Genomic DNA, 26238 nt, shown 5'->3' on the forward strand with positions numbered 1-26238 from the left:
CTGCTTTGTGCTGCCTACTGGGGAGATGAAGGAAAGGAATCCTAGCCCTAAAAAAATGATTGATTAATTCCCCTCTCAGGCCACCTGTGAGTAATCCCAGACTCTCCTCTTACTTGAAAGGGAAAGATAAATTAGTTATAATAACCAGAATTATTTGGGTCCTTCTGCATTATCTCATTTTATACATAGGATAACCCTATCAGGAAGGTATTGCTGGGGCTGAGGGGTGAAAGAAAAAAGATATTATGCCATTCTCCTCCTTGGACAGATGAGGACACGTAGACTCAGAAAGCTTAAGTAATTAACTAAACTAACTAATCCAATCAGCGAATAGTTCAGCTGAGACTTGAACTCTGGTCAGTTTGATCTCATAGCTGTACCCTTCACCATGTTCTCATACTTCCCCATCAGTGCACTCAGCGCAGTACAGGTTTTGCACAGCATGAGTTTATACAGTTTGAGGTAGTATAAGTGTGAAGGGGGAGAAGAAGTCTTCTTTAAGAAAAAGTTTTTTTAAAAAAGTATAATATATATTTATGATATTTTATAATATATTTTGTATATATATGATATATATTTTGTATATATATATAAACAAAATTCAATATGAGACCTTAGAAGGCAGAGAAGATGGAGGGTAGGCTTCATTGGCTTCACAGTAAATAACTTTGATTGTATAAAACCTGTTGTTGCCAACAATATTATTAGGAAGAAGAAGAATTCTTCAAGTTCACATGCATGAGAATTTCATTGATGGTTCAAGATTTTTGGATTGCTTTCAGATACCAAAGTTGTTCTAGACATTCAGAGATACCACATGACCCTTTCCAGCCACCATATAGTGTCTGCATCTGAGTCACACACCCCCAGCTCAAATTCTCTTCATGAATTCCACTTCCCACCTGCCTCATCTTCTCTTCAGTTATCCTTGCATTTCTGTTGGCCATACTTCTGTCATCTTCTTCACAACATTGATGTCTTCTGCCAGGTTGGAAATGGGGATTTTCTTCCTCACTCAGATGAGAATTGGAATCTTTGGCAGCTCCTCCTTCCTGTGTCTTTTCAATTTCACTTTGCTAACTGCACAGAAGGTGAGACATTCAAAAATGATTCTCAACCAAATGGTCTTAGCCAATCACTGAGTTTTCTAAAAGATGCTTCTTGAAAATGATGATTACAATAATTTGGTATGCCTTAGACCATATTTTAATGCTAAGTAGGTAGAAACCAGTATGTAATGGCATTTGCTATTATTCACATGAAATTTTGAATTAGAAAATGATTCAAGTCCACAGGGTGGATGTTCAGAGAATTCTAGGACATCCAAAATGCTCTTCAGCTTAAGGGATTTGAGCTCACTAGCAACAGAGCATTAAACCACAGTTTTCCCCCCACATCCTCACAATCAATGCAGCAGAACTATCTAGGTTCCAGTGATGGGACTAGCCTGTCTTTCCTAATATCCACACATCACAAGGGTGGATGTAGCCACTAAAACTCCCAAGGTAAGAGTACCTCTGCAGAAGATGATCAAATGGAGCCTATCATGGCTTCATAGCCAGCCCATAGGCCTGGGACTTGGTCCTAAGCACCCCCTGCTCTCACCTTAAAACTGGGATCTGTCACTTTCCCCATTACCTCAGTTTGCCCACTGATAAAAGGTAAGAATGAATATTTGCAGTCATCAAGTAATGATTGCAGTTTGCATGGAAATCTCCCAGTGATTAGTGCAGCCATGATTAAAATGCATAACTGGGCTCTACAGTTTAAATACATTATCTCATGATGTTTCCCCCAATTGTGCTAGGAAGATGTGATATCTTCTTTGTACAGCCATGAACTAAGGCTCAGAGAAATTAGTTAATTTGCCCAAAGGCACCAGAGCAGAGTCAGGGTTTGTATCTGACCTCAAAGACTGTTCTTTCTACCACTCAAATTAGATTCAATTTAACAGGATCTATGTAGAATGCAGAGTCCTGAACATTTGTACTTAGGGTCCCAAGTCCTCTGAAAATGTATACCTAGAATCTCTGGTAGGAATCAATATTAATGTCATTGTCAGGCAACAATATTTATAAACTACCTACCAGGAAGAATGGCAATAACACTTTTTACTCCAAGCCCCTTTATACTTTCTTAAAGTACTATCTATATTTATTGTTGCATTTTTACTCTCCCAGAAATACTTTGAGTTCTTAGAGAAAAAGGAAACTGGTGCCCATAGAGGTCAAAGGACTTGCCTGGTCAATTATAAGGTACTCTGACTCTTCACCTAGTGGAATTACTTTTGTGGGGAAGGATGTGTGCTTATACATGTCTGATTTAATTATTTAATGTATTTTTAAGGTAAAAGAATAAGTGTTTATCATAACAAATCAAATAACAACACACTTGCTTTAGAGGTTAATCACCTTCCCCTTTCTTCTTCCATTCACACGTGCCTCAAGTTATCCATGGTCATGGCTCCGTGTATAATCTTCCACTCCAGACTGGAAATTCGTGGTAGGAAAGATTATATCATCCACTGAGTCACGGAGTAAAAGGCAGTTCCTCCAGGAAGTCAAGAAGGGTGATGTTACAATTTTTGGCACACGAAGCCATCGGAGATGCTCCCACTGACTCTAGACTCTATTTCTGCTTCCCACTTACCCCATGCCTGATTCTCCTTCCTAGTCTGGTCGCCCAGCCTGGATACAAACGAGGCTCCAGGGTTCATTGCCACTGGTGAAGCTTGATGTGCCCTCAGTTTGTCACCCACTTGACGCAATATCTGTTCATCCGAGTGCTTTAAAAAATTGTGAGCCATACCCACTCTGTCACCCTAGCCAGCTGCCCATATTCCTCTGAGGGTGTTGTGGTCTCTAAGGATGATGTTATAAAATCTTTGAATTAGGAATGAAATCTTGGTGTACCCTGTGCTGCATATAAATGCCCAGAGTTCTTCCATCAATCCCTTTCTGCCATTCTCCTGACCATGTAAGAGTGTCTCTTGGGCTCTGTCTTAAGATTGTTTTACAATCACTTAACTTACATCACGTCAATTTTGACATCATAATGTGATTTGTATTGATCTGAGGCTGCCATCAGGATGAGCTCATAACTATATCAAAACCTCTGTTGAGTAAATAAAGAACTTATTTTGTATGTGGAGGATGATGGAGCATGGAAAAATCACAGAAAGGGACCAGAAAAAATACAAGCTCAGTGGGGAAATTTTAAACATCAAACATTTTTTTTTTTACACAAAATACCAAAGGTCACTAGTCTCCCACATCAAATACACAGACAATTTTTTTAAACAAATCCATTTAAGTCTGAGTCTTGAAACAAGTCTAAAGTATGTGATTTTGCAAAGATGATGCTGGGGTAATTTTAATTTTGTTGGTTTTCAAATATGAAGGAGGAACAATTTGGGATGTAAGAAGAGTGGGGGAGGGTGAATGGCCCTTCAATCCCTTCAGAGTGGTTGATATTTGAATATGTGATCCCGAAGTGCAAAATTCCAGGATCACATTCATTTGCGGACCTAAGATATCGCCAGTTGGGATAAACAGGCTCCGAAATGTGGCTTCGTGCCTGCTTTCAAAGAGCTAGCAGTCCCCTTTGTATTCAACTAAAGCTAAGTTTAGCACCCCACACTTTGCCCAAGATACAACCTCCACATTTGTCTTGGCAACAGTTCAAGGAGGGGATGGGATTTGGTGGAATCAGCATGAAAATGATCCTCCGTCCATATCATCCTGTCTGCAGAAGGCGGATGGAGACCGAGGGCTTTCAGGCTGAGTTCCCGCCGACCTTAACTGGAATAACTTGCTCTCTTTCACATCTGCAGCTGTGTCCTCCTCAGGGAGTTGTCCAACTAAATGTGATTTTAAACATCTGTCAGCTAAATCAGAGCTCCAAATTTAGCACTCGGGAACATTATGTGGATTTGTGATGCTCGCTGGAGAACACTGGATCCATAAACCAAGCTCACATGAGACAGCCGGGTGGTACTCTGGTTGGTAATTTCATCTATGACACATTTAATTTGGCTGTACATTTATGAATGTTATGTAAAGGGAAAGAGTGACCATTTCCTTGCTGAAATTCTTTCTGAATGGCTGCAAGATCAATAGCAAGAAGGAAAAGCCTCTACGCTGGGAACGCAGACTATATCCATATCCAATCATTTGCCTGGAATTTAAAAAAAAAAAAAAATCCCCCACAGGCTGGTTTTATCTGAATTTCCTGAAATTCTATTTTCCACCCCGAGCCAATTTTCTGATCCACTTAAAACTTTGTTCTGCTATACCCATCCCAGAAGAAAAGAAGTTGTGCATACAGTCGTCATTCTAATTTGTCACCTTTGAAGATGTCAAATTGTATGTGAAAGTCCTCTGGCTTCTTTTCCTTTGTTGTATTGACGCTTCTGAGATATGTGCTGCTGTTAAGGAAAATTATGAGGCCAGCTCTTTGCTAAGGCAAGTCTCTGTGATTAGCTAGGAATTCTGAATGCATATGGCAGTTTGCAGCCAATCCTATTAATTCCCAAGATCATGGTACCCTTAAAGGGAGACATGGGGAGAAATAGCATTACAATACAAGATGGGTTGGCGATAGATGATGTATAAAGCCTTGTGAATTTTCTCTACATAGGTTAGTGCAAAGTCTCATAGCTTTTAGCATTCATTTCTCCATTAAGCCTTCCTTAGTTTCTCAGCCATGGATAGTTACGCATTTCTCTGAACTGCCAAGGCAGGTTGTATGCCTCTGCACTGGTATTAATGTGTGGGGTTGTTAGGGAGTGTCTTCAACACTGTGATTTCTATGGAGGCAGCCATGGTGTTTGATTTATTCTGTATAGACAGGATTAGGATAGGCCCAAAACTCTAGTCCACTGACATTGTACACATAATGAATCAGTGTGTGAGTGAGGGGCACTAATTTGAACTGCTTAAGAATATGCCATTTGGGGCTGGGGATAGAGCTCAGTTGGTGGAGTGCTTGCCTCCCCCTGAGTTCAATCCCTAGCACTGCCAGGAAAAAAAAAAAAAAAAAAAGAATATGCCATCTCAAGGCAAGCAGAGGTGGTTCAGGCACATGGTTGATCAAGAGAAAAGAAACCTTAGAAATATGCCATAGGTAAACCACAAGTAGATCGTGCAAACATGCCCATGGACGGGGAATTCACTCAACTTAGGTTTCTCTTGCTGATAGAGGAAGAGAAGGCCTGTGAGAGAAACCAGAGACTAAGTGAAGACATTTATGAGCCAGGACACAGGGAGGGCAGTGCCATATATATGGGGTTGTTTGAAGGGGCTGAGCAGGAAGGCATGATAATTATTCCCTCTATTCACCCCTCTTCTGCAATGACATACCTACCTTGTATTGTAGCTGGTGGGTTAGGAAACATAGCAATATTCAGAGGTGAAAAGATTGGGTTGAGAGAGAAAGATGTGACCTTATCCATGGATTAATCCATTTGTTAGATGAATAATTTAAATGGACTACTGGGTGGTACCTAGGCAGGTGGTACATGGATGAAGTAAATAGGTTACTGGGGGCATGAGCTTTGGGAATATATCTGTCCCTGGCCCCTTCTTTTCTTTCTGGAGCTGCCATGAGCTGAGCAGCTTTTCTCAGACAGACTTTCTGTCATGATGTTCTGCCCCACTTCAGTCTCAGAGCAATGGACTCTGCCAACTGTGGACTCAACTTCTGAAAGCACGAGCCCCAAATAAACTTTTCCTCCTCTAAACTGTTCTTGTCAGGTATTTTGGTCACAGCAAGGAAAAGCTAACTAACACACCTTGGGAGTCCATATAAGGGAATAGTTAAATAACAGCTACTGTAGCGTCAGACAGACCAGGATCCAAACCCCTAATGCTGAGGTGAATTACCCTGGAAACATAGCTGAACATCTCTGAGCTAGCTCCTAGGGTGGAAGGGATTAGACACAAGTATAAGTATCTGACACATAGTAAGTGTTCTGTGTAGTCAAATTATCATCATTACTATGTTTAGTTTGGACTCTTGCTTACAAGTAACAAAAATGAAACAAAAACTGATTTATGTTTAAAAAAAAAAAAAGGTGTTTTTTGTCCCTGGGCTTTAGGGTGGGTTCTGTCACCTCTGCCCTTCTGTGCACACCTGTTTCACCCTCTCCCTCAGCTTCTTAACTCAGGTCCACATCATGGTTGGAGAAAAGCTACCTCCTGACCCTTAAACTGGCTTGCTGTAAGTTCAGCTCCTCCAAAAAGAGACCAACATGAATCCTTTTCCTGTCTTCAATTTCACACCTCTGGGGGAAAGTTTCTGAGGAACTCACCTTGAATTGGAGCTACTTCTGTTCACTCACTTAGTGAGGGTGGTGCATGTACAGAGGCAGGAGTCAAATGACTCCAAGGCCGCCAGAAGGCAACAGACATGGAGGGAAGATAGATGTGGGAGAGAGATCATCACCAGATGGACAGATGCTGCAAAAATCACCTTCAAACTACTAGGATCATGAAAAAGGAACATTTAAAAATGTGAAGCAATACACAATATGCCCTTCCTTATGAAAAAAAAAATATTTCATACATATTATGATCATAAGCTATAAAGATTTAAAGGGAACACAAAGAAATTGTTGTTATGCTATGGTGATGATTTTTTAATGCCCTTTGATTTAATAACAAAACTCTGTTGAATGTGGAAAGCTCCTACAAGGATTAATAACCCTTGAGCCTTTGCCACCTAACACCTTAGCAGGGATTAGTTGACAACTGGCTGAGAGCCAAGCCCCAAGGGGACAAACCCAGTCCAAAAAGGGGAGGGGGAGGCCAAAAAATGCCCAGAGTGCTGGAGGCCAAGTCTCTTGCTCTTCACAGTGTGTGGACACTGAGGCCCTCTCTTCCTGGAAAGGGAGAAACCTGGCTCAGAATTCTGAAGCTTCCATCGTATTTTCGCAGAACATCAGTAAATTCCAGGCTGGAGACAAGGCAGCTACTAGAAAACTCCTTTGGTAATTAAAAAATAAATAAATAAATAAGCACTGGGGACATTGTGAAAAGGCACCAAGTGGTTTTGGGGGCAAGACTGGTGACAGTTTCCAAAGGCCCTACAGACATTCTATAGAAACAAAGAATCCCACGCCCACTCCAGCAGCCTCTGAGCCCATCTGGCACTCTGTCCCCAGTTCCCACCCTTGGGCCCAGTGAGGATGACCCGGGAAAAGTCTTTCCATTTAGTCTTTGGCACCCTGCTTCTGCTAGCTTGAATGTCAATGTGCTGCTTCTTCTAATGTTTCCCTCAGGGATTGGGTAGGACAGATGGTCACTGTCATGTTAAAGCCAAAGACGTATGAAGCAACTTTGTGAGCATTGTGAGAGCTTAACTCCTACCCCAGAGACAGACCCCCTGAGACTCTTGCCTGGACAGGGACCGAGGCTCTGAAATGCAGTGGGTAAATCACATCCACAGCTCCGTCTGCAGAGAAGACGCAGTACTTTTGATATTGCTCAAGTTAGCTGCCCCAAGACACTGCCCAAATGTTCCCTTAAACACTGCTTTTATCTTCAGCAAAACTATATATGGCCAGAACTCCAGAAAAAATTCACTTTAGTCTAAGGGCTTTCAGTGAGTGTTCAAGACCCCGGCTTTACAAGATTCTAAGGTCTGTTGCTGGATTTTACCTTAATCACAACCCTTAATGTCACCCACTTGGACAGTTCCTGTGTCCTATGGAGGATAGACCTACACAGCTATCTGTATAACGCTTATGAAACAGCCATGCATTCATTAGGTAGTGGATTTAAAAATTATCATAAACTTTATGGCTTTAAACAAATGATTATCGGGCTGGGGATGTGGCTCAAGCGGTAGCGCACTCGCCTGGCATGCGTGCGGCCCGGGTTCAATCCTCAGCACCACATACAAAGAAAGATGTTGTGCCCACCGAAAACTAAAATATAAATATTAAAAAATTCTCTCTCTCTCTCTCTAAAATAAATTATTATCTTGCAGTTGGGAGGTGAGAAATCTGAAATGGGTCTCATGAGATTAACTTCAACATGTCAGTAGGGCTGTGTAGCTTTCCAGAGGCTCCAGGTAAAACTCCCCTGGAGTCCCCCCTTTTGCAGCTTACAGAGGCTTCCCACACTCCTTACCTGGTGGCCCCTTTCCATCTGCAAAGCCCGCAATAGCATGTCAAGTTTTCCCCGGCATCATTCCACACTGACTCTTTTGCCTCCCTCTTCAACATCTGAAAGATCCTTGTGATTATCTTGGGCCCTCCCTTGTCATCAGGATAATCTTGTTTTAAGGTCAACTGACTAGCAACCTTAATTCCACATGCAACCTTAATATCTCCTTGCCCTGAGGCATAACATGTTCTCAAGTTCTGGGGATTAGGATATGGACATCTCTGACACAGGCACTATCCTGCCCACTGCAAGCATCTATTATGTGCCAGGTTTTAACATACTTCACTTAATCCTCACTACAATCCTATGAAGTAGGTACTATTGTTATCATCCCCATTTTACAGATGAGGAGATTAGGACTCAGAGAGGGTCATTGGCCTAAGGGCACACAATAAATGGCAGATCAGGGATTCAATGTAAGGCTTGTTCAGCTCTGTCAGCCAATTTGACAAACTAAACATGTTCTTCCTTCCTTAAGGGCTCTTTATATATTGTTCCCTCTGCTCAGAACCCACTTCCCTTCTTTACCTAGTTATCTTCTTCTCATATACCTATTGTCACTTCCTTAGGGAAGCAGTCTCTGATTTCACAGATGAAGCCATGGACTTTATGTATCATAATTATGCTTTATTATTTGTGTGCATTTCTTTCTGCAGAATAAAATTGCTTCTCCTTACCAGGGTCCTACATGAACAAACCTCTGCCTTCTCCAGCTTCATCTTCCTCTCTGCCTTATCCCTCACTCTGGCCATACTCATCTTATGAACTCACCAAGTAACTCCCCACCTTAGGATCTTTGCACATACCTTTCCTCTAACTTGACTTCCCCACTGCTTTGCTTGATTAATTCCTTACTCTTCAGGCCCCAGCTTACATGTAAGCTTACAAGAGTAAGGCTGGTCCACGATTGCAACTTCTCATGGCTGTGTATTTCCTTCAGGGTGCTTATCACAATATCATGGTTATAATTACATGTTTATTTGTGTATTTATGTGCTTAATATCATCCTTGCTCCTATGCCAAATTTTAGGGCCTTGTACCATGTCTAATAAATAATAAGTATCAGAGGATACTTAATATATTAGTGAAATAATGTAATTTGAGCCTGTCCTGGTGGCTTTGGGGACATGGAAAACTATCAAACAGAGTCTATTTAGAGATACTGTGAAACTGTGAAATATTATTGCCTTTGATGTTCATTAGAAGATTCTACTTTTCTTTCTTTCTGCCTTTATGCACCATTCTTAATTAGCAAGACTGGTCAAAATCAGAGACTCTGAATAAAACACATAGGCCATTGTAGGAAAAGGATAAATAAGCCTGAACTTTAATAACCACCTCTTGTTTATTGTTATACAAGGATAGCTCTGGTGGCTGAAAAACAAAGAAATGTGTCTACTGGATCTCAGGCATCAGTGTACATGAGAACCATTAGGAGTTCTTTATCTGTATTTCATGTGCAGAGATTCCCAGTCATAGTTCTAGAAAGCTCCCACCACAAGGTTGGATGCTGATCTTCCTCCTGGTCTTTGGACCACACTTTGGCAGTGGTGAGTGGTTCTCAAACTTTGGTCCTTACTACCTAGAGCCCACAGTTGAAGTAGGGTAGACCCCATGGCTGTTGTTACCAATTCTCACTAAAGTTTCAGAAACACTTGCTTTCAGACTTGGCTGCACATTGGAATCCCCTAAGGATTTTTAAAAACTACTAATGCCAGCATCTCACCTCTAGAGATTTAGATTTGACTGATCTGGAGTACAACCTGAGAGAAGGTTTAAAGCTCCCTAAGGGATTTGAATGCATGTGAAAGCTTGAGGTCTTCTGACCTAGAGCAGTGATTCTCAAATTCAAATGGCATCAAAATCACCTGGATGGACTTTTAACCCATGAACTCTTAGGCTTCACCCTCAGTTCTCCATTCAGTAGGTCTATCTGTGGCCTCAGAACCTGCATTCCTTACAAATTCCCAGTGGTTGTTAATGACCCTGACCCAGGGACCACACTTTGAGAGCTGCCGATCTAGGTGAGGAAAACCAAATAGATTGACTTTTCAGATTTGAAAGCCCCAAGAAATCATTGAGGATTTTGTAATTTGTGTTTGCGGCAAGATTTATGATAGGGATAAGGAATTGCAAGATTGTATGTTACTAACAAACTCTTCGGTGACACCTTTGCTGCTAGACCACAGACTTAACATTGAATAGTACAATCTGGACTATTTGGGTCCTAGTCCTGGGACAGAATGCAGTCTCCATAGTGTTGCTTACTTGGGCCATGCAACGGGCTTTGTATCGACAACCCCAGGCACTAATAAAATGTTCCTTTGTAAGGCATTGTTCTCTCTGCATAAATTTTCCTCAGCAACTTACAGAATAAGGAGGCTGATACAGATTAGGTTTTAAGTGTTCTTGTGTCTCTGGCCAAAAACTATCTTCATTTCACCATGATTTGCAACAAAACAATACAAATGACAGTAACTTGGGTCAGCTGCTTACTGTGTTTGCCTAATTACCATATAGTAAAAGAAAAAATAGTCAAAACACATGTCAGATTAGCTTGTGTGAGCTTTATTTGATTACAACAGTAACCTCCATTCTGTAGGCTAACCTTCATGGCTGGTTACACATGTAAAATGGTTGTCTGCTCACAACTTAAAGACATCAGAGGGAACGCTGGGTATTAGAGACACGGTAAATTATCCAATGTATTGATTTCCTGCAGTCAGGAATGGTTAAAGCTGTGATTGCTATTTTAAAGGATCTGTCTATATTCCTGCTTTCCTTGCTTCCAATATCCTAGCCATGAGAGGGTGGGGAGGAAAGCCGAAGGAACAGAAAGAAAAAAAATGGGATTTATATAAACATGATAAATCTGTTTTATTACCTACATTACACACTGGATGTGTTTAAAAAAAAAAAAAAAAAAAACTCTCAATTCAGAGCAATTGCTGCAAATCACACATTCCTGATTGTATGGCAGTATTCCTGGTGGGAAAGCCAGAACTAGTGAAGGATGGATTTTAGCATGTCCTATGTGCTTATTTATGGTGCAGCACATCATCAAACAACACTTCACAGGCTCTAAGCTGGCAAACTGGAAGGCTTTGAAGAGAAATAATGAGCTGAGAGGTTCATGACATGCTATTAAAAAGTTTGTGATTGGATTTGGAAAATCAGATGGGTCTCCAAGGGAAAGGGACCATTTCTGAGCCATTGCACTTAGAATATTTTTGAGCCCCAGAGCAGATATTTATGAGAAGGGAGAGTTGTTTTTGTCTCAAATCCAGGTTCTGACTCTGATGTGTAGCAAGGAAGCCGCTTTGCACTGCAGACCTGAAGTGCTGGAATTATCCATGATGTCACCTTTTTCTACTGATCTGCCTACCACCGCACAGAGGCATACTATTAGCTCTGTGACGTTTTTGCTTAATTCTCCCACATGCGGGCTGCAATTCCAGCCAAAACAAAGTCGGCAGGAGATTTCACAGCCACTGAATTGCTCAAGGTGCTCCAGGCTCAGGGAGATGGGGGGATCAGGTTGGGATTCATGCATTAGGAATGAAAAGATGAACAGAAAGGAAAGGTAGCGGGACACCGGGATTTGGGGTTGCCTGGTGTGTGAAGCTTTTCGTCTTCCAATCAGTGATTTGATGTTCCTTTTTCACCTTGGAGATTTGCAGTGCTTTTCTGGCATATGTGATAGAATAAAGCACCCTGTTCCATTTCCAGTGGCGAACCAGGGAGACCTGCTAGTGAAACTATAAAGAAGACATTTTAGGATATGAGATAATGAAAGAGAATAGTATTTAAAAAGAAACACACACACACACACACACACACACGCATAAACACACTCAGAGTAATACATAACTAGGCAAGCTCAAGATGAAGTTATGGTGAAGCCATTTTCCCCATTGCAGTGACACTTTAACTCTTTAGATCCCGGAGTTCTCCTGCACTTATGCAGCCTGAAAAGATGGTCCCACAGCCGCCACCATAAGGCCAAGAGGCCCAGTACGTTGAATCAGGAACGTCTAGCACACTTGGTGAGTGCTATGATCCTGAGCTCAAAGCACATGATCTCCAATCTCTGAGCTCAAAGCACAGGGTCTCTGAGATCCTTCCGTCTCACTCACATTTCCCCACAAGTTCCATAATAACAAACACATGACCCTTGCTTCCAGATCTTCGGGATTGACTGCACAGTAGGGCTGAGCTATTGCTCCATGAAAGATTATTTGTGATCATTAGGGAAAAAAGAAGGCAGGGCTTCAAATGGTACGCTAATCAAAAAGGAACAACTGCTGCCGCTTCTCCAGCTTACTTCGCAAAAGTCACATGGATGATGGTCCATTTCCAAGTCTGGTCCAGCCAAACTCTCAGATGGAGAACTATTTGTTTCTTATGGGCAAAGCTGTTTTTTTTTTTTTTTTTTCTTCTCTCTCTCTGTCTCTCTCTCTTTCTCTCTCGCCACTGTGGGAAAATGAACTTTTTTTCAGTCACCCCTGACATCTGACCACTCAACTGATCACGAGGACACTGCGGTAAACCACAACTCAACTTGAAATTATCTCTCTTAGGCACTGTTCCTGTACTTTGGATGGCACCATCCCTGGCTCTCAGCTTTGCCTTTCCTCTATGGGGTCTCCATTTCCCTTGTCTACTCAAAGGGAGTGGTTTTGCTCTGTTGTCTCCAATTGGGCTTGTCCTCAAAGTAAGCAGAGTGCCAAAATGACACCTGTTTTCCCAGCCAAGCCCTCAAAAAATGGCCCATTTATACATGGTGTCCTAAAAAGAAAAAAAAAAAAATAGCATGAAAACTTTAAACATCCTGCAAAGGGAGGGGGAGCGCCAACTCTCTTGATTAATATTGAGATGATCCAGCAGGGTTTATACATATTCCTTCTGTTTGAATCATCTTGTTTTTTGTAGCTGTTTTACACCTCCAGGATCCTGCCATCTGCCTACTCTAAAGAAACACAGCAAAGCCTTCCAAAAACAATGGTTGGGAGGGGAAAAAAAATGTGATCAAACCCAAGAAATCGACTTCTCTGCACCCTTTTGGTTACTGCTGCTCTTCCTGGAGAGAAGACAGTGTGGTGTGGCCCAGAGGTTCAAGCCGTGGTGGGTTCACCTCCTAATAAACAGCCCCCTGCACCCTGTCACGCCATCAGGCTGACAAGAGAGAACTTGGTGTACAGATCTGCCTGCCCTCTTGGCTGAGAAAGGAGGAGGAGAAGGAGGGGGTGGGCGGCGCCCTGGGCAGTTATGTCCTACTCAGATCTGGTGTGTGTCACTGGAATATAGGTCAGCATTTGCTGGACACCTCGAGGCAGGCTGGAAGCCTGCAGACCTCAGAGCAGGCTCAGGTCTCCCCACCCACGTTCTCTTCTTGCACAAAACAGGTTAACAAGCCCAAAAAACACTGAGAGAGTCCTTCAGGACAGATGAAACCAGTCTTCGCATTTTGCACACAAATCTGGGGAAATCTAAAGCTTAGCAAGGGCTTTATCAGTCCTGGGGTTGGGCCAAGGTGCAGGCTGTAGTTCAGATGGCCTAGCCAAATGCAGCTGCTGGCTATTCACGCTTCCCTTGGGGACTTTTCCTCAACCCCTCATTTAGATAGTGGAGTGGATGGGTAATGTGCACGTAGCCACTGAGGATGATTCGAAAAGCAAAATGACTTTCAATTACCATGCAGTTCAGGTGGAGGCAGAGAGTACAGAAAAGGTTTCCTTTCCAACAGCAAAGTGAGGTGACAGAGAGCTGTTGGCTTTGCAGAGAAATGATTAATTTAAAGGGCTATTGGCTAATGCTTTGGGCTGGACACTTAGGCTCAGCTACCTCCCTTTCCCCCACAGTTCATAGAGGGATAAAGATGTTACATGAATTGGATTTTTCTTGTGAATTAAAACATTGATGTCCTGATTTGGGATAACAAGCATTGCCAAGTTAGTGCTGAGCAGACAGAAAGGAATAAGTCTAAGGCTTTTGCCTTTGGGGATATGCAAAAAATGTCCCCAAAAAAAAAAAAATGTTCCATTGATTGTCCAAGGTCGTTGGGATGTGCTTGCTCAAAATGGAACTCAAGACTCCCAAATCTCAGTGTCTGAATAATTGTTCTTTAACTAAAACAATGAAAATAAAGTGAATTGGCAGAGGATATTGTTCCAGGCCAAGAAGTTCAGAAAGCAAGCAGAGCCAAGAAAAATGGGATTTTCTTTAGGCTGACATCAAATGCCTCAGTAATAATCTTCTAAATTGAGTTTATTATTTTCAACACAGGCATATTTGTGATTTCCCATCATGCAAGTTAAATTTAAATTTAGTGAGTATTGCTGAGTGTGGTGGTGCACACCTGTAATTCTGTCTACTAGGCCGAGGCAGGAGGATCACGAGTTCAAGGCCAGTCTGGCCAACTTAGCAGGACTCTGTCTTAAAAATATAAAATAAATAAAATTTTAAAAATAGTATCTGCTAAGTTCCTGCACCATGCAAGGAATTTTTCCACAGATGTATGATTTAGTCCTCACAAAACCTAGAGGGTCAGAAATCATTATCACTATTTTACTGATGAAACTTACTAGGATTAAAGTCCTGCTTGAGGTGTAAGTAGAACTGAGACTCAAACTCAGCTTTCCTAACTCCCTCTGGGTTTCACAACCATTCAGCTTATAAATAGCATCTTGTTTTATATGTTCATATTGTAGGTCGATTGTTGTAAATTTAAGCTTCCAGATAAAAACAACTATGAGCTAAAATGGAGGTTTCTTTAAATTACCTATTTACAATATTGTTCCCAAAGATAAAGATTCTAAGATGTATTTGTATTGGTCATGATTAAATAGTGCATAAGTTTATAAATAAACTCTATGAGAAGTTACATAACCTGATTAAAATCTGGTCTGGTATTTAAAATGCATTGATATATCCAGATATAAAGTAGTTTAGACCTTATACGAAAAGAATATTGGCTTAAAAATTTGACAATTTACAGATGTTAGCAAACATGTGATTCAATGCTAAGTGCATATTGACAAGGCAGGGAGACAGAAGTTAATTCAGTCAGCATCTTAGTTGGAGAGGTTGTATGCCAGCCTTTCTTAAAATAGAGAGGGACACAGTGTAATTGTTTCTCTATTTTTTGCTTTTCCTTTTTTTTTTTTTAATTTTTTATTGTGGGTTGTTCAAAACATTACAAATTTCTTGACATATCATATTCCACACTTTGATTCAAGTGGGTTATGAACTCCCACCTTCACCCCATACACAGATTGCAGAATCACATCAGTTACACATCCATTGATTTACATATTGCCATACTAGTGTCTGTTGTGCTCCGCTGCCTTTCCCANAAAAATAAAGGGCTGGGAATGTGGCTCAGTGGTTAAACACCTCCTGATTTCAATCCTTGGACCCCCCCCCCGCCCCGCAAAAAAAGAAAAAAATTAGTTCCAGGAATACAGATGTGAAAAAAATAGACAGCACTGACGCTCACCATCCAGGAGGGGAGGAAGACATGTAACCAAAACATAATGAGGGATGAAGAAGTAGGAATGTGTGGGAGGCACAAAATCAGCACAGAGAAGGAAGTCATGACCCCCAAGACAGTGAGAGAGAAGGGACGGTGTGGGAAACCCCCACAAAGAGGAAAACCGGACCTAGAATTTAAAAACTTCAGCCAAGTGGGTAATGGAAGAAAGAAGAAGTCTGTAAGAAAGGCACGGAGCACGAAACAGGTTGACATTTGGGGCTTAGGAAGAATCTAAAGCTGTTGCAGGGGACAGCACAGGATAAGTGTGGGGAGAAACCAAGAAGTGAAGTTGCTAGGAGGTTGCGTGCGCGAGGAGCCACCCTCTGGTTTTAAAACACGGACATGAGTTTCTGAAAAGTTGCTTCTGTGGTGTCCGAATAGTTGGTCATCTGAACAACAAAATGAAAAGCTGGTTGTTTCCAAAAAGTAATTAAATAGACAAACTCCCAGCATGATTGCTGTTTTTTTTTAAAGGAGGAAGAAATAAATAGTACCAGATATGAAAAGGGACAGTGAAACAGAAAAAGTAAATATTTAAAAATCTTAAGAGAATCACATGAACAACATTAGGTCTATATATTTGAAATCTTGGATACACTGTACAATTTTTAGAAAGCATAAATTGTGAAAGTTAACTTGAGAAGAAATTGACACTCAGTAAACCTATAACAAGAAAGGGGGAAAATAGGGCTGGGGTTGTGGCTCAGTGGTAGAGCACTTGCCTCACATGTATGAGGCCCTGGGTTCCATTCTCAGCACCACATAAAAAGAAATAAATAAAAATAAAGGGAAAAAAAGGATCATATCAAACTTTAAAAAAAGTGGGGGGAATTAAATCAATAGTGAAAAATATGTCATAAAGGAATACAATTTTAGAGACAATAATTTTTTTCCCCAAAATCAAAAGAGTCAGGCTCAGCAACTCGGGAGTCTAAGGCAGGAGGACTGCAAGTTAGAGGCTAGCCTCAGCAACTGAGCAAGATAAAAAATAAAAAGGGCTGGGAATGCAGCTTATTGGCTAAGTACCCCTGGGTTCAATTCCTGGTACCAAAACAAAAACCAAAAGCATATTAAAGGAAAATATAATAACCTTTAATATTATAAATATAAAAATATTTCATAATATTTTACAAAGTCAGATAAGGAGAGAATGATCAATCTTGCTTATGGGCAGAGATACAAGAATGTTAAATATTAGCAAGTGATCCAAAGTGACCATGAACAAATATCATAAGATAAATATCATATGGCATTAAAGAATTGTTTAACACTGAAAAATCAATTATGTAAGTTATCACATTGACATACCACATAGACAATGGAAAATATTCAATAAAATTCTGTACCTACTTATGATTAAGAAAAAATTTTATTTTCATACCAGGTATTGAACTCAGGGACATTCAACCACTGAGCCACATCCCCAGCCCTATTTTGTATTTTATTTAGAGACAGGGTCTCATTGAGTTGCTTAGTGCCTTGCTAAGTTACTGAGGCTGGCTTTGAACTCATGATCCTCCTGACTTAGCCTCCTGAGCCACTGAGATTTACAGTCGTGTGCCACCATGCACAGCTAAAAAAATTTTCTTTTCTTTTTTTTTTTTTGCCAACTGGTTTGAATCATAGCTCCATGGCTTATTAATTATTAAATTTTAATTTGGGTAAAAATAATCTAAGCTTTATATGAAAAAGGAAACGAATAGCTTAAAGGAGGAATGAGAGTGGAAGCAAAGGGAATAATTAGGAAGAGGTCATCATAGCAAAGCCAGGTAGGCGGTGAGAGGTGTAGAAAGCTGGAAAAAAAGTCCCCATGGTGGCAACAGAGGAGAGAGCGGATTTCAGTGACAACTTAGGGAAGATTGGCAGAGCCTGGTGATTGACTAGCTGTGGGAGGATGGTTGTAATGAAGACAAAGGAGTCTATTATGACTCTCAGCTTTCTGGACTAGGTGGCTGTTTGGATGGTAATTCATTTAAATAAAAATAGAAAAAACAGTTTGAAGATCTGTCTGAAATTAGCAAGGCTTTCTTGCATGAGGGGTGGAAAAACTGTTTAAGAGAACTGAGTGCCAGCAGCCTAGAGTTAAGCTTTTGCAATCACTAGGTATATCGATATCAAGAAAGAGAGAGGGGAAAAGGGGTCAGTGGGGATACCCTGCAGCTTTCAAAGGCCAGACTAGCACTGGGCCTGGCAGAGTAGCCACTCAATAAAGGTTTGAGTAAGTAGTCCAAAGCTACCAGTAGTTTGCTTAGTATATGGATCTATAAGGAGAGGAAGTTTTGGGATACCCAGAATCAAAGAGATAAGAAAAAATAAAGGTTACTTCATAATAAAGATTACTTAGACATAAATAGTGCCCAATAATGGTAACAATCAGGATAAAAGTATTTCTAACGTTGAAAACAGAGCAAAGAGAAAAAGACATTTCCATTTTTTTGTCTTCTTAAATTTTGCTCTATCATATATTTCATTAAGTATTTATGGGTAGTTATTACATTTTTGCATTGAAGTTAAATTTTTGTTCACCAAATGTTTAATTTTATATATAGCAAAACATTATATTTCAGTCCTCACTGATTCCAATGTGCCCAAGGCCCTGTGTTCACCTGCAGCAACCTCCAAAATTGCCTTTTTCTTCTTCCTCCTTCATTTCTCCAATTTTCCCTCTCAACTTAATAACATCCATGGATGTCCCATCCACTATGCTGTAGCTTGAATATGTATTATAATCTATAGAAACAAACCACGCCAAATCATTATTTTATTACATAAGCACAGTGCAAGCAAATAAATGTGTACACCATCAAGAAATTAACTGACTAAACATTTCCACTCGGGCTGAGAAAAGAATGGACTCAACTGTAGGACTCTTCCAAAGCAGTAATATCCACTGAAGGCAGCATCAGGCATCTATGGAGTGGCTTTGGTAATAATAAGACCAGTATTCTTCAAAATGGTTGAAAATAAGGAATGCTAAAAAAGTACGAGTGGCCCTTCTAGAGTCTGGGTGTCCATTTCATAATTGCCTGGTGTTTACACTTCAACCTCTGGGACATCAGATTTCAGATGGCATTACCCAGGGACCAAATTCATATCAGAAGGAGAATGTACTAGAACCCTTTGCCAGGAACAGTCTCCTGCTGATCCAATCCAAGTGGCAAGATCCACAGCAGGACAAAGGAACTTTTGAAAGGCACTTGAAAAGAGTTCAGTTACTCTGCGGTTAACCCATCAAAGGCGTCTTCCTGTAACCCAGAGGACAGCAGGCCTCGACATGTGCTGGCCATTTGGAAAACAGATTCATACAGAGCAGATCAAAGATTTCAGGAGAGCCCCTTGCCTTGAAAAGATGAAGCCTTATGAAAATCATTAAGCAATTCATTGATATTTATTTGTTTACACTGTGCTTCAGCAAAGCAGGCAGGAAGATGAGGATGAGAGCCATGACCCAGTTTCAGAAGGGGCCCTAGCTCAGAAAAGAAGGGTTCCCTTACATGCCTGAGTTTAAAGAGACTTTTAAGAGGACATCCTACTACATGGCTGGCATACAAGGCTGTCTTGGCTCCCTTCAGCTGTGAATTAGGTTAACAGCCACCTCAAGCTTCTTAGAAACCTAGAAATCCCCAGGCAGTTAGAGAAATTCCATGGAGCTAAGAAAACCTTTGCAATCTCCGAGCTTTAACCAGAAAACGATATTTCCCAACATCTTCTTTTCTCCATCTGTGGGACTTTGTGTAATTTACTCCCAGCCTCGTAAAACATGGGTGCCCCATAATCAGTCCCTCCCAATGCACAAAACTCTTAATTCATGTCTCAGATCCTGTAGACCAGGAAATGAACAAGGAGCAAAGCCTTATTTTCACCTTGGAAATTACCAGGTTATTGTGCATGGAGTTTCTTCTAAAACCAAACTAATTCCTCTGCCCGATAGAGGGAACTTTGCTTGCTTTAAAGTTTACCAAAGTAGTCCCTTCTGAGTCCCAACTTCTCCTTTATGTGGAAGCAAAATTCCTTTGATCAGAGACCGGTCCAACAGAATGCCATCATCCTTACACTTGGGGCTTTTAAATGATTGTACTTGCTTCATCTGTGCTGTGGAAGGTACCCGATGCAAAACCTCTGAATCCCAGGGGGCCCTGGGGAGGGGGCTGACTCTAGGGAATTGGACTCCGCTTCTCCCACATTACAGAGGTTGCAAATCTACCCTCAAATATTCAACACATATGTTCTGAAATTCATTAAGTCCAAAAATTAAGAAACAAATTTTTAAAATCCAGCATTGGTTCTTGTAAAAAGCAGATAGTCGAGAAATGCTTGTTGACTGTTTAATTTGTTAGCTGATAAATGTGAGAAATACAGTCTGCTATGTACCACCGGACAGCTGATGTTGCTAGGAAGACATTTGTCTCGTTTGCCATTATGCAAGTTTGAGAAAATGAATTAGCCAAACCCTGCCTGTGTTTGAAGAACAACCTTTCTCAAAGGTCTTCTTAAAACTCTCCTCTTTATTATTTGGGGATGGGGAGGGCACAAATGTCACTTGGCTTTAAATTGTCTATTAACTTTTTATTATCTCCAAATAAATTCTCAAAGGGAAGAATTTTGTCATATTATGTATTTTCTTATATGTGGGGGGTGTCTTTCATAATCCAGGATTCTTGCTCAAAGCAAATACTAAGTAATTGTTGACCATGGACATTAGAAGTACAGTTTGGTTTGTATCATATGGCAGTTAAGCTTGGAATACACAAAAAGTACCATTCTCTGCTACTTTCCTATACTTAGAAGATATATTATTTTAGAAAAACTTTTTCTGTGATTTCAAGGTAGTTTTGGATACCAGTACTTAAATATTTATGCACTAAGATAAGAAGTACATAAATATTATTACCACATATATTGCAACATGGCTGTGATATTTTCTGTTGCTTGATGGAGACATTGGCTAATTCCTAATAGGCCTCATGACAGCTGTTTCTATAGTAGATGGAGCAGTCTTAATTATAATTACTTCATCTTTGTAGATGAAGTAATTAGTCTTTTCAGAGTAGAGTATTACCCCTTCCCCACGGTTCACTTTCTGTGTAGTTACTTACAGTCCTGTGGTCCCAAAATACTAATATCTGTCTTAACTCGTTTTGAGGGGTGTGTGTGTGTGTGTGTTTGTGTGTGTGCGCGCGCACACGCGCGCATGCACGCATGTGCCTAAGAGAGAAAAGAGGGAGACTGCATTCACATAACTTTTATTAAGTATATTGTTATACTTATTTTATTATTAGTTACTGTTGTCAGTCTCTGACTGGACCTAATTTATGAATCAAACTATATCAAAGGTATATAAATGTGGAGAAAAGCACAGTATATAGAGAGTTTGGTATTATCTACAATTTCAAGTATCCACTGGGGGTCTTCAGATGAATCCCCCCAAGATAAGGGAAGATGTTGTACAAGATCTAGTCTATGATGCTTTTTGTACTGAAGGAAGGAAGAAAGAAAATTTTTAAAAAGTAAAAGAAGAAACTCTATTAAAGTGTCTACATATGTGATTTAACCATTTATTAATACAGATATGAACATATTAAAAATGTCAATATAGTATATTTAAAAGAAAAGAAAATCATCCCCAGAAATATAATTTGAGGATCTTTCTCTCATAAGACTTGGTTATCAATGACCCCTTTACCCAACTCTGACTTCCAAGTCTAAGAAAAACTCAGTCTTTCAAAATTAGAGACCTTCTAAGTAGCTCTGTAACTTAGTGACACCTTCAGTGGGGATGTTCTTCAAGAAGGAAGCCTAGGAGATGGGCATCTGTAGATGCTGGTTCTGGTCACAGCTAGGCCACTAGCTAGGCCACATCACTTAATGATTTTTGCCCTGGACTCTGCAGGTATCACCCCCCTCTGTGCATCACTCTATCAAGGTGGGGGCTGTTTATTTTATTTGCACAGGGCTGGCACTTGCATGATAAGTTCTCAATGCTTTTTTGCAGATTAAATGACTTACTATATCAGCTTTATGAAATCAACGCACAGTGCCACTTAGTGTATGAAGAACCTGAAGTGGGAAGAGAAGAAGGAATTATTTGAGGACTCGTTAGAGTCTGACCCAAACTGCTGCCTCCTTGGCCAGCGTCTGTGTTGAGCAGCCCTTACTAGGGCACCACCCTCCTCATTATGTCTGAGGGCTATCTTCAAGGGTAAACTTTCCTTTCACTGGCAGGTTAAAGAAACTCTTTCGATCCCTTGAGACTTAGCTAAAAAGGCTAAACCATCAAGACCTATAAAATAGTGTTTCCCTGTGACCTTCTTTCTAAATCAGGAAATGGTTACTTAGGCCCCATAAAGCCAGCTCAGAACTCAACCTCCTCCTCCTTTATCAAGACTTCCTTGACTTGGAAAGTGGTTTCTATGACAAGAAGTGTGCCAACAGTTTTTACAGGCGCCAAAGCCTCCACCTCTTTCTTAAAGGAGACAGGACTTTTTCTTCTCCAGAACTTGATGATACGGTTAAACAAAAACCAACCCTTATCAAACAATGGTACACCACAGGTTCCTCAGAGTATTTTAGAAACCTTGCCATATCTTAGGTTTTTAACATAATACATCAAACATGTGACATAATTGTTTACTATCAATCATCACATAAATATTCTACTCAAAGGTCAAAGATTTCTAAAGAGGTAGACAGTAAGCAGAGAGTAGCAAAAACTTACTACATATAACTTCTTAATTAAGTAAATGTATTATGTTTACAGCAGCCCACAGTTATAACAAGACCTGAAATAGCACATAACTCCCCAATCCAAAACCTGTGAAATTTAGTACAATAGGATTCCACATATGCAATAATTTTACCAGATGAATCAAGAGAAATATTGGTACATATTGATCATTTTTACTGAATCCACACAGTGACAAAAATCAATGGAAAGAATTTGGAGAGAAACTAGTAGTAGATTAATTTCTCTATCATACCAATGGAAAAATTCCTGAATCTGGGTGGATGGGTAGATGGGGTACATTGATAAATTAATATAAACATTTATAATGCTGCAGTTGAGATTACAATATTATCCAGGAAGCTGCCATGCATTCATATTAAATAAGATATTATATGTAAATCACACCACCCAATGTTTGGCATGTGACTTTGGTTTTGTTTTAGCTATAGTCACTGATTCCCACCGAGGCTCTTAGGAGGAAAGCTTATAATAAAATTATAAAATTGGATATCACCCCTGGTTTGACCATGTTTAACATTAGTGGAATTTATTTTGGATCTATGTTAGAGACGAATTTATTTCTATGTGAACCCCATAAACACAACTGTCAAATATGTCCTCTCCTCCATGCCCAGCCTACTGAAATGTCACTCATTCTGCAAGGCTTATCTTGAACACCACCTCCCCATTAGGTCTTTCTTGATCTCTCCTCGTAAGCAAACATTTTCTTGCTGTATCAAGCCTTAAAAACATTTGTTCTTGCCCCCCAGGTGATACTTACCTGGCTCTGCCTGTTTTATTACTATCTCTTTGCTTTATCCCCTATTAGATTTTAAGGCCCTTGAAAAACAGGGATCAGCCTTATCTTTATATTTCCTACAGGCTGAGCACAGGGTGTTGAACTTAAGAAGCTCAATAAAAGTGTGTTGAGTTGCAGTGAATCATGACCCTCCCTGGCTACCAGGCCCTCAGCCAGCTTTGGAGTGCAGGACACAATAGGTCCTTGTATTCACTGCTGTGCACACCCACAAACATACACTAAACACCTGCAAACACTGGGACACTCAGTTACTTGGCAAATACTTGCCCTCCCAGGGTGTCTTCCCTTTTGAAGAGTCTTCTCTGTCTGACAGCTGGCCTGCTGCTCCTTAGATGGGCACTCCCTGGAAAGGCCCATCTCTGCAGAAAATGGCCAAAAATCACCGCACCAGCAACCAAGGGAAGTGAAGGGGTGAAGAGTCAATGCCAGGAATGTGCTTTCAGGCTTAAAGATGAGAGGGAAACTGGGGAGCATTGCAAAGGGGGCAAATGTCCTTGCATTTGCACTGATGCCTCCTCCCTATCCCTTCCTGGTCCCTTCTCGTGTCCTTCTTGACCCTTCCTTCTTCTTCCCCTGCACCCAATCCTCCACTGTCATTTGGTCTTGCAGAGCCTGGAATTCAATCTTAATCCCCAGGGAGGGGCATCCGCTCTGGGGAGGTCACGACTGTCTCCCACTTCCTCTGTGGGATGCTCTCACAAGATGCTGTGGCGGCAAAGCTTGCTGCTCTTTATTAAATACAAATTGTACTGACCAGTTTCCAGGAAATTTAGTGGAAAGTTGATTCCCCCCAAACCCTCAAGACATTTCCCAGATCCGGAGAGGATTATTATTATTGCTATTATTATTTACAAAGCCCACATCTTTAAAAAAAAAAAAATTTTTTTTTTCTTAAAAGAACAAGGTAAAGCAAGTATAAGCCTGCAGCTTCCGGAATATGTGCTGACATCCTGCTTTCTTCACAGGAATAAAATAACCTGGCAATTCTGTTTGGATAGCAAGATAGAAGGAAATGGCCTCTTCTGGAAGTCCAGACAGGTTGCCAGATTTGGCAAATGAAAACATGGGATGCCTCATTGAACTTGAATTTCAGATAAGTAATGCAAAATGTTTCAGTGTAAGTATGTCCCATGCAGTAAGTTTCAGTGTAAGTATGTCCCATGAAAACAGTTGAACAGTTCAAATTTAACTGGTCATCCTTTATTTTACCAGGCAAACCTAATCCCAGAGAAAGTCAGGACAGTGAAGAGATTTCCACCAACAAAAGCTTCTTTTAAAGCCCTAGTTGAATGGCTTTGGACGACATTTCAACTCAGGCTCTACATTTTCCCTGGAGTGTGAGCTCGATGTCATAGAATAACAATTGGGAGAATGAACATTCAGTGAACATTCTGCCCCTTCCCTGCCCTCCGCAGCCTGTGGCAAACTGCTCTCCCTCAACCAGCTGAGGAGTAAAAAAGTTTTCTCTTTAAAGATATTTTTCCCCTCCGCTTTCACTGTTTCTTGGATTTGCTGGATAACTGCTTTTGCTAATTGTTTGCAGACCATAGCCCAATTTGGCCTGCCAACTATGGAGGCGTGGTGGTGGGCTTAAGTGATAAAGAGTAAGGGGATTAAATCAAGTAGTCCTGGTTTGGGATTCCAACTCTGCTACGTCCTGCCTGAGAAACATCAGATAAATTGCTTAACTTCTCTGGCCCTCAGTTTCTGCATCAGTAAAATGAGGGGCTCATGGAATTGCATGGAGTGACATAAGATTGAAGCAGGCAGTACTTGTCTCAGTATCTGGCACATAATTGATATTTTTTTTTCTTGGTACTGGGATCAAACCCAGGGACACTCAGCCACTGAGCCACAACCCCAGCCCTTTTTATATTTTATTTAGAGACAAGATCTCTCTAAGTTGCTTTGTACCTTGCTAAGTTGCTAAGATTGGCTTTGAACTCCTGATCTTCCTGCCTTGGCCTTCTGAGCTGCTGGGATTACAGGCATGTGCCCCCATACCCAGTGATACTCTTTTAATATTAGTCTGGTCAGACATGGTGGCAAACACCTGTAATCCCAGTGACTTGGGAGGCTGAAGCAGGAGGAACGCAAATTCAAAGCCAGCCTCAGCAATTCAGTGAGTCCCTAAGCAATTTAGCAAGACACTGTCTCAAAATTAAAAATAAAAAGGAAGGGATGTGGCTCAGTAGTAAAGCACCCCTGGGATCAATTCATGGTACCAAGGATATATATACACACACAAACACATTATTTTTCTCTTTATTGTGTCACACATCACAGGTGACACTTAGAATTGAGTCTGTCTAAGTCTGAGACTTGGAAACACAGGAACACAGGTTCTAGAAGATGATTAAGTCCTTGGACTTAGGAAGGGATACCTTGGTTGAAAGATGGCTCCATCACTCCCACTCCTGAGGACCTGGTCTTGTTCCGTCCTGCAGCAGCCTGGTGAGCTGACGACCTCCAAAGCCAGTCATCTGATTACCAATGGACTTGGATTAGGTCACCAAAAATTTACCCATAGTCAGAAGGCTACTTTAAGAAGTAGGAGGAAGCAGGAGAGAAGAAGGAGTGGATGGAGACAAAAGGAGAATGTCTGGACTGTGTGTTTATGGGAATCCTTGTCTACCTGGTCATGGAGGCCACATGTTTGGGGCAGTTGTCTGGGTGCCATTTTTCTGGTGATTGCTCGGGTTCCCTCCCCTCAAACCTCCTTTGGTGGTTCAGGTCAACTGAGACCCAGGTAATCTAGGCCTAAACCAATCAGATCATCAGATCCCCTTGACCAAGATATGGGTGGAGAGGTAGACACAAGATTCAAATGGAGCTAATCAACCCCCAGGCTTTATGTTATTTGGAGATACAGTCACAACTTGCCTCCCTGGCTCCTAGTACTTGATCTTGGAATCAGCCCATTCGTAGCTTCTGGCACTCTTTAGGCCAGTCTCAACTTGCTTATTTACCACCATTCAGGGGTTTCAGCCTT

The 26238-nt window shown here is 40.9% G+C and overlaps 1 protein-coding gene across 1 annotated transcript in view; it reads left to right on the top strand.

The window, feature by feature from the left end:
* Rnls (renalase, FAD dependent amine oxidase) overlaps positions 1 to 25122 on the top strand; it is a 327678-nt gene extending 302556 nt beyond the window's left edge. The window contains exon 7 of the mRNA XM_048807425.1: positions 24212 to 25122. Within this exon, the coding sequence (XP_048663382.1) occupies positions 24212 to 24217 (6 nt within the window). The 3' untranslated portion in view covers positions 24218 to 25122. The remainder of the gene's footprint in view (positions 1 to 24211) is intronic.
* The last annotated feature ends 1116 nt before the right edge of the window (positions 25123 to 26238 follow it).

Source organism: Marmota marmota, unplaced genomic scaffold (genome assembly GCF_001458135.2).
Source record: "Marmota marmota marmota unplaced genomic scaffold, marMar, whole genome shotgun sequence".
NCBI classification, from domain to species: domain Eukaryota; kingdom Metazoa; phylum Chordata; class Mammalia; order Rodentia; family Sciuridae; genus Marmota; species Marmota marmota.